Source organism: Lates calcarifer, linkage group LG9 (genome assembly GCF_001640805.2).
Source record: "Lates calcarifer isolate ASB-BC8 linkage group LG9, TLL_Latcal_v3, whole genome shotgun sequence".
Lineage (NCBI taxonomy): Eukaryota > Metazoa > Chordata > Actinopteri > Centropomidae > Lates > Lates calcarifer.
Genome location: NC_066841.1, coordinates 1,634,937 through 1,644,330, shown reverse-complemented (window position 1 = coordinate 1,644,330; position 9,394 = coordinate 1,634,937). Strand labels below are relative to the sequence as shown.

Genomic DNA, 9,394 nt, shown 5'->3' with positions numbered 1-9,394 from the left:
ATTATATATTGCTTTCATGTCAATGTGAAAAAATTTTTTGAACCCATATGTCACCAGAAATAACTAAGTGCATAAGCAGAAAAGAAATGTAAACAGCTTTATTTTGAGTAAAACTCATGACACTATCAAGTTGTGAAATCACTGAGTAACCTGGTTTATATTTTTAATATTAAGGTCAGAAAACGTTCAGCTGTCTCATCAAACAATAGAATCCATTCTGCTTTCCTTCAGAGTTTACTACACGCCCTCTAGCAAATACAAATCCAGAAGTCATGTGAGCACTGAAGCAACAGTTGCTTTATGCACAGTGTCTCAGTTTTCAACCATGAAACCTGATAGTTAGCTTTAAGTCATTTGCATAAGGGTGATTGTGAGCGTGAGAGAGCGACAGAGAATGTTTGTATTTGATGTTTTATATTTAAACCTGCAGAATGTAACGGTTAACCAGAACTTAACTTCTGCTGAACGCTGGGAAGAGTACAAAGTTCAAACTGCTCAGAGTCATTTTATGTCCTCTGTCCTCGCAGACTGTCCTGGTTGTGAATTTGGAAGAAGTCCTACAAAACAATATAAAACGATACTAAACTGGTACTTACTTTGACTAGATTCTGGTATTTAATTGTAGATTACTTAGTTACTTTGAAAAGTTCAATCTCATAAACATATATACTAAAAAAAACAACAGCTATTTAAAAAGATAAAGAAGCTGCCGCTTTAATACTCATTGTCTGAAGCCTGTTACCCTCAGGTTGCTAGTTTTAAAGCGTTTATAAGCTTTTTATAAAAGGACAACAAACCCATGATTATAATTTGCACACTGTTAAAACATGACAGTTTAATCACATATATTTGACAAAAAAGCTTAAAAATGTAGCTGAATTTACTGGTGTAACTAAGTACATTTACTCAAATACTGTGACTATGTATGATTTTACTTGTAATTTACTGGAGTGTTTCCATTTTATGTTTCTTTGTACCATGTTACTTTATACTTTTACTCCACTACATTTGAGAAGGAAATATTGTACCCTACTTCTTACGCCTCTAAATTAATCAGTTATAGTAACTAGATATTTTTCAGATCGATATCTTACTTATAAAACATCTTATCAGTTTATAAACTATGCATTGTTACAAATGGAACTGTAAATGTGTAAAATATTTATAAATAGCAACATTACTGTGCAAAAGCTATAAAAACATACGTGCAGTACCGCTGCCGGGCTGCAGGGGGCGACATCGCCCCGTCTCCTCTCCTTCATTTCCATGTAGAAAAATGGCGGAGCGGGGCTGCGGAGGCTGCATCGGCTGAGCTGCTGGCAGTTTAAAACACAGCACACGGGGCACGCAGCCGCCGCGGACGGGGGGGGACCACCGCGTAGGGAGGGTCAGCGCCATAGGAGCAGGAGCAGGACGAGTTTAATCCACGATCCGACGGAGAAGTTCATTTATTTTTCTCCCGTCGAAACGAGAAGCTGGAGCCGAGTGAGGAGCCACGAACACAAGTCATGAACGGGGTAAGTTTGCTCGTCAGGGGCATCACCACCGAGACCAAACATCGGTCAAGTAGCGTCAAGGAAAGCCAGATAAAGTGGGTTATTACTTCATGTGAGAACGAGACTAACGTGTTTATATGTGAGGGATTGTTAGAGAAATTAATTTTATAGTTATCTTCCTGTAAGTTGGTGCAGTTTGTCGCTACAAATGAGCCTTTATGTTGACGAGTGCTTTGCTAACATTAGCTACATGTGTCCGCTAAGGAACCAATAACAACAGGGGTTTGTGACATTTAATCGGCGCTGACTAACACACACATTTGTGTTTTATTAGGAGGCTTTACAGTGTAAAAGCAGCTGTTTAAATGTGTCTTAGTTTGGTGGATAAAGAGCCAACAGGCCTGTGACTCTGGATTTAAAGGGACTGGACTGTGGAGAGTTGATGTGGGTGTGGAGCCAGCATGGTCCCCTCCTCTGGGCCCCACCCACACCAATACTACATTTATGTACAATTTAAGGTACTTGTACTTAACTCGAGTAGATTTATTTTTACACATTAAGTGTCATGTGTAAAAACTACTTCCACCTTTTGGAGGTAATGATACATCTGCTGTTGGTTTACAATGAATTAAATGTTAAAAACAATGACCAGGAATTAGGAGTTAGAAACATCAAACTAACACTGGGTAGTTTCTCCTTTTGCTCTGAAAACAGCCTCACTTCTTTTTGGCCTGGATGCTAGAGGTTTTGCTCCATGTTGATGTGATTCATCACATCATTTCTGCAGGTTTATCAGCTGCACATTCACTCTGTCACACCCCAAAGCTGCTCTGGTGAATTATCATGCTGGAAGAAGCCATTAGAAGATGGTAAAGTCAGGATAGGACCCCCTGGTGATTAGATGCTGCTGGTGCTGGGTGAAGCCAGTGCTCGGCTAATGGAAAGTTGAATTTCCTGGAATAACTTCAAGGTTGAAGTGATGACGGGAAGGTGGAGGCTTGTGCAACAGTAGGCCTGAGAGAAAGAACAATAAAGGACAGATCACAGGTCAGATATGAGGAGGGTTTGATCGAGCCAGGCTAACAGATTTAACAGAGAAACATGAGACTCTCAGTGGGATAGTGATTAAGCATTTTCCCCAAATGTTCCTCCTTCCTTCAGCCACGTTTTCCTCTGCGTTCACAGGATATCGTATGCAATTCAGTCACTGTCTTAAGCTCCACCAAGTCCACATCACCGGGTCAGGATGAACAGACGATCAAGCTGACACAGGAGGGGAGGTGCCCTCCAATAAGCTCCCAGCAAAATGACGCTCAGAGGCAGGGAGAGGGTAAGAGTCTCTGCTGCAGCCTGATCTCCAGCTGAGGAGAGTGGGCTTTAGTGTGTAATCGCTCCACGGGAGCGCAAACAGAACGCTGTTTATTTTTATATTTCAGCAGATTATGTAAGAGTAGGGAGCGAGAAGAACTGGAAGTACACGAATGATAAACCTTTTCTTCGTCGCTCCGCACAGGTAGGAGAACAAACACCATCAGCACTACACCAAAAGACTCAAAGAGCCAGTGTTTACCCTGCTGGTCAGCTGAACAGCCGTCACCTCCGCAGCTCTACTGCCCTCAGACCTGCCTTCGTTCCCCCGCCGAGCCCTCCCTGCCTCTCAGCAACAGCCTGTGTCACAGCCTCCTCCTCACCGACAACAGCAGCGCCCTCCACGGCCACCAGAGGAGAGACGTCCGCCACCCGAGGAGGGGAGACCGCTCCAAGGTGGAAGGAAAGAAAACACCTCGGAGAATGTACGCACGCCCTCGTTACTGATGTATTTTTACGCCCTGCCGCCATGACACCACGTCACCATCACTCTTATGAACACAATAACTCAAAAAGACATTTGCACTTTAATGAGAAACAACAGATTACTTTAGAAACTTCTATCCATTCCTGACGACTGGTTAGTGTTATACATTAATCAAATATAAACAGTTAGGTTAATCAGCTGTTTCTGGCTGCTGACCAGCGAGGGCAGCAACGTTTAATCATTAAATAATTATCGACTAATTGTGCCCATCCCCTACTCTCTAGAATGTAGAACTAATAACCTAGTAGCAGACTGAGCAGGAGATATAAGAGATGCTAAACTGAAACAGTTAAAGCAAACCAGTTAAATGATGCAGGAATTATTTCAGGATTATATCTGATGCACGAGGTGTGTAACAGTAGGCCTGCAAAGGTACTAAGTTAAGCGTAAGATGTTCAGTTAGTTAAGCTCAGTCTGTCTGCAGTCAGTAGTTGTTGATGATCGTTGTTGTTGTTTTCTCTCTTTCCACTAAAGTGCAGCTGGGAAAAACTCCCAAAACCGAAAAGTTACTGACTACTACCCGATAAGACGAAGCTCAAGAAAAAGTAAAACAGAGCTAAAGGTAAGATGAAATGATTTTGTAATATGTGACAGTAGCTGGACCAGATATTTCTGTATTCGACTGTGAACATAAGAAGTCAGGGGTTGCACTTGAAAACCTACATGAACAATTTACACACGTGTGGGATTATTTTATCATTTAAACTTTTAGTGTTTTTATGGGAGAGAAGACAAAAGCTAAAGCTCATCTAGTAGTTGTTTTGAGGTGTTGTTCATCTTATCTTCAGGTCAATACAGAAGTTCACATTCAATAAGGATATTTTGTTTGTTCGTGTGTGAAATCCAGATAAATCCAGTCTGCTGTTTTTCACTGACGCCGTTTCATGTTTGTTTTGTTTCCAGTGTGAACAAAAGAAGCTCATAGACGATCTCATCACAAAGGGAATAGAGGAAGGAATGGAGGTACGCTGACTTTTCTGCTTCCATCTCTAAACATTAACCACAACAAACTGTTTTAATAATTCAGGTTTAAACAAGTCTGACTGTAGAAACCACGGAAATGTCTCTTTCCAGAGCAGGACTAAAAAAGAGAGCAGGGTCCAGTTTGATACTTTAAAGTGAAAATATCACAGTATTCAGGTTTAAATTCAACTCTAATCTGAGCACATTAGCTAAATTATGGAGCATTTTAATCCTGATTTGTTTATTTAGGCTCAGTCAAGCCAGGCTTTTACAATAATCCCTGCTGTTGTGTGTTTCCTTACATTAAAACCTCTCACTTTGTTCTGAAGGTGCAGCATATAGAAGGAAAGGGGAGAGCGGTGTTTGCCACTCGGTGTTTCCAGAAAGGCGAGTATGTGGTGGAGTACCACGGAGACCTGCTGCAGATCACCGACGCCAAAAAGAGGGAGGCCGAATACGCCCAGAACCCTGCCACCGGCTGCTACATGTACTACTTCCAGTACCTCTGCAAAACATACTGGTACGCCATCTCCACTTTAATCCCTTGTGTTATGTCACATTTTCTAGTTTAAAGCCTGATGTTTGTTTTTGTTTCAACAGTGTCGACGCCACAAAAGAGACTGGTCGAATGGGCAGGTTGATAAATCACAGTAAAACCGGAAACTGCCAAACCAAACTCCACGACATCAACGGCGTCCCTCACCTCATCCTCGTCGCCTCCCGGGACATCGACGAGGGGGAGGAGCTGCTGTACGACTACGGAGACCGCAGTAAAGCCTCCATCGCAGCTCACCCGTGGCTCAAATACTGATCGAGGGGACCTCAAAAAACACAAAACAAGAACAGAAAAGGAAAGGGAAACGTACAGTAACACGTGTTTCCTGTTTGCTAGTGTACAAAATGCCTTAGAAACAGAATGTGTGCCCTTTTTGTTCCAATATTAAGGAAGCTGGATGGGTTTAGTAACTGTTAACGGGGCTGGAGGGGCGCGGGTTGATCGGGTACTTATCACATTTTGATTAAGGTCCATCTGCCTTGTCAGGTGGCGTCTGTACTTTTATTTATACTGTATGTGTATAGGAAACATTCTGGTTGTTTTGCAGCACATTTATTTTGTACATTTTTGTATTACCTATAGACCAATGCTTCTACAGCATGCAGGTGGTAGTTAATGCTCTGCATTTTTATACTGCTTTTTCTTAATTAGTCGTTAGATACTTAGCAATACTCCTCCCTTTTTTTGGATCAGCAAGAATTATGAGATGCAAATTACAAACCCTTTTTAAAACAACATATTCTGTCAGAGTGGAGTTTAATTTCAGCCGTTAAAACTCACACAGTCGATCACTGTTCAGCGGGAGTGTAACAGTTCCAACACATTCACGGTTCAGTCGACGTTTTGGGTGAAATTATCTGACACTGGATTAAAGTATTTTATTCTTTAAAAGTGTGAATCAACATGCAGACTTACAGGATTACACAGGAACACAGAATTAGCTCACATGCTTGATCTTCCCAGGTTTTCATGGTTTTTTTTAGTCTTTTTTTTTTAATATTTACAGATAATTTTATATTCTGTTATGTTTCTTTAAAGGTAAATTAATGAAACACTAACATAAACAAACTGATTTGGATTTCTACAGCTGTTATTGGCTTACATTCTTATCTAGTCTGTGTTTTCAGCAGTTAATTCTCCCTTTAAATTTCACCTACATATGAATTCCTCAGCTGGTGACACTGTTTATATCACTGCACTATGTAAATATATTTATTCTCTCGCTGCTGCAAAGACAGTCAGACTTTTCTCTGCAAGGAAACAGACACATATTTCCTAAAACTAAAATAAATTAAAGGCTGAAGCAGCATGTTTTTGAATATGTCACATAAACTTCATGTTTTTCTCTGTAACTGTGGGACGGGTGAACTGTTACACTCCTGCTTTATATCAAAGGTGTTCTCGCTCACAAATCACGTTGATCACAATCAGACACTCAGTGTGAAATGTATTTAACAGCTGAACTGCCGACAGGTCTTTTCTTTTTTTACTTTATATTTTAGTAGCTTTTTCAAATGTGTTTTCCATGAACTGTAGCTGGAAGGTCCAAGAGTTCTAGCAGGGCACTAATCGCACTCTTAAAATGTTTTTTTTTCCCCCTGTTTATGTTGATTTTTGTTTGATTTAATTATCCAGAAAATCACTGAGACAAATAACCTGTTTTTTAAAACTAAATGTTAAGAAGTGTGTTCAGTATTTTTTAGTCCAGAGCATTTTGAGACTTGTTTTTTCACATAAAATGACATAAATCACACTCACACTTCATATATCATATTTAAGCCTTGCAAGTAATGATATAGATTTATCTGCAGATTATTTATTTTCGACTAACTAATTAACTCGTAATCTATTAAATGTCAAAACATAAGGAAAAATTCCAGACGTTCAGTTTTGTCCAACCAACAGAACAAAAACAAATCTCATTTTGGAGAGAATGTTTCACTGTTTTTGCTCTGCTGGAAGTTGCTGATTATTTCTTTGTCAGTCCGACTAATCAACTAATTAATTCAACCCCAATAATACAGAATTATATTGTGATTCATAGTATTTTACCTTGAATAATTATAGACTTTTAAGTATAAATTATTGTACCACAGCATCATCAGACTCCATTCAAATGTATTTGTTCTGGCACCAACGAAGTAGCAGTGTAACACATTTTCATTAATTTTCATGTATAGCACATTCTCTTCTCATAGGTGCTGTTTGTATTATTATTAGTATCATGTACATTTTAATAGGTTGTTTTTATTATTATGAGTTTGGTGTATTTATTTCAGTCTCTGTCTTAAAGGAACAGGTTAACATTTAGGGAAACACATTTATTTGTTTTCTTGCTGAGAAATGAGGTGATTATTTCTTTAAAGGATAACTCTGGTGTTTTTGAACCTGGGCTTCATTTTCCTGTGGTTTTGGGTGTAAATGATTGATAGGGACAAAGTACGTCCACTAAAGTTCTTGTTTTTGTCACTGACAGTGACTGACAACATTATGGATAAGGATTCCTACAGAGATGAAGCTTTTTTATTAAAGAGTAAGATCCTTTTAGTTTAACCAGAAACATCACTATATCTCATTACCAGACTCCATTGACAAAAACAGGATTTTTACTGGGAGCTGCTGGAATACCACTGCCTCCTTGTTTGTGTTACTGTGTGATACTTTTACTTAAGTAGAGTATCTGAATACTCGCTCCACTACTGAAAGTAACACAGTAACACTAACTAACTAACCAAATCAAAGCAGTGGTATTCCTGCAGCTCCTGTGTTCTGCTCTGTAAAATTACTGTTTTTGTCAATGGAGTCTGGTACTGATATACAGTGATGTTTCTGGTTAAAGAAAAAAAGGATCTTACTCCTTAATAAAAAGTTCGTCCCTATCAATCATTTATACCCAAACACGTGAAAAAACAAGGCCCAGATGCAAAAATAACAGAGTTCTTAATTATTATTTTTTTACTTATTTGTAGCAGCTTTAATTCAAACGTTTGCTAACTCGGGACCTGACCAAATGTTATCGATCCTCTGTGGCTGCACAGAGGAGATTTTCCATAAAAGTAAACTCTGTCTCTTAAAGGTTTACCACATATTCAGTATATTATTGAATTCCAGGATTTGTTTGATCCCATGTTTTAATTTAATTTCAAATACAATGGAAAAAGTGTCATCAGTGTTAATACAAAGAGCCCATGTGAGAAAGTAAGTTTCAGGAAATATACTGTGTGTAAAACATAAAAACATCCTTCTCAACACTTCCCATTAACCTTAACAGTAGCATTGTGTTGCAAGTGTGAATTGTTTTTCATATGAGCCTTTCTTAAACAAACATGTTACCTTTTGGATTATTCCATTTGTTTTTTTTTAAATGTAGAACTAATGCAATAATACCTGAGAGGCGAAACTGACCTGTTGGCCATTTTAGAACGTAATAGATCTTTGCTGTTGTAGCGTTGAATAAATCTTAATGCTGGGGTTTAGGCATCAATGAATAAAGATGTAATATGCAAGTAACAGGAGGAGTGACTGTGTCATTTGTTCTTATATGAATTAATAACTGATTACATGGTTGAAATGGTTTTGAATGAGTGCAGGATTTAAGTTAAGGTTTTATTATTCTTTATAAGAATAATGTATATCTACAGGGGAGTCACGTTTAATTTAATTTCTTTACAGTTGTATCTGTGCATATTTTGCTCGCAGGTTCTGTTTTTCCCAAACAGTGCCACAAACCCAGGGTCGTATTTGCCTCTATTAACATTAGCAAGAGACCCAACAGCTCAAACTGCTCTAGCGCTCCCCCTACTGGCCTGGAGAACTTCCGTTCTGTTAACAGGTGCTATCTGTTGTATTGTTTTAATTTTATGAGTCTTTGCCTCACATAGTTTCTGTTTTTGTTTGTGTAGTGTGTATTTGCAGCTAATCTGTCGTCAAAGTGATGAAGTTGTTCCCTGAATTTGTTCCTGTTTTGTTTTTGTTGCACATGTTCTACTAAGTTGTGGTGCGTTTGAACGAGGACTAGAGAATTATTAAAGCTAAATAAAGCTAAACTTACCTTGCGGAGGTGAGCACAGAGGGAAGAGAGGCGGCAGCAGGTGCCGCGTAATTGACACATTCATTAGCGATTCATAAGTTGGTCCCTGGTTGGCCGACATTTTGCCGTCTTTACCAAACACCACGGACGCGCCGGTGCGTGACAGACCAAACCATTTTTTCATGACAGGGAGGGGAAGTAAAATTGTTACAACAAACACTATGTCAAGATAAAGTAAGGAGGATAAAAACAAAAGTCTTCTGGACAAATGATTCAGCACATTATTTAAAGATTTACCTGGGGCTCTGGACGTTACAAGCCACGCCCACTTCCGTGAACGAAACGACAGGAAGCCTCGACGGCCTCGTTCCCATGGAAACCGCACTCCCTGCACAGTATGACAACAACAGTACTTTGGAAAAAAGCGATGTGGAACTCTGAACTTGAATAATTTACTGTTTCGCAGACTACAAATGAGACAAGAATTAACTAGC

At 39.3% G+C, this 9,394-nt stretch overlaps 1 protein-coding gene across 1 annotated transcript; it reads left to right on the top strand.

Annotated features, from left to right (window-relative positions):
• The first annotated feature begins 1,240 nt into the window (after nucleotides 1-1,240).
• kmt5aa (lysine methyltransferase 5Aa) lies at nucleotides 1,241-8,380 on the top strand. The gene is made up of 7 exons (XM_018696867.2): nucleotides 1,241-1,517; nucleotides 2,682-2,826; nucleotides 3,010-3,289; nucleotides 3,826-3,913; nucleotides 4,255-4,314; nucleotides 4,644-4,834; nucleotides 4,915-8,380. The coding sequence occupies exons 1-7, from the start codon at nucleotides 1,509-1,511 to the stop codon at nucleotides 5,123-5,125; spliced, it is 984 nt and encodes a 327-aa protein (XP_018552383.1). The 5' UTR covers nucleotides 1,241-1,508; the 3' UTR covers nucleotides 5,126-8,380.
• The last annotated feature ends 1,014 nt before the right edge of the window (nucleotides 8,381-9,394 follow it).

Excerpts from the sequence above, each read along its gene's own strand:
- kmt5aa (XM_018696867.2), top strand. Across the intron at positions 3,290-3,825 it reads AAGAAAACACCTCGGAGAAT|TGCAGCTGGGAAAAACTCCC; the intron begins GTACGCACGCCC and ends TTTCCACTAAAG. Across the intron at positions 4,315-4,643 it reads GAATAGAGGAAGGAATGGAG|GTGCAGCATATAGAAGGAAA; the intron begins GTACGCTGACTT and ends TTTGTTCTGAAG.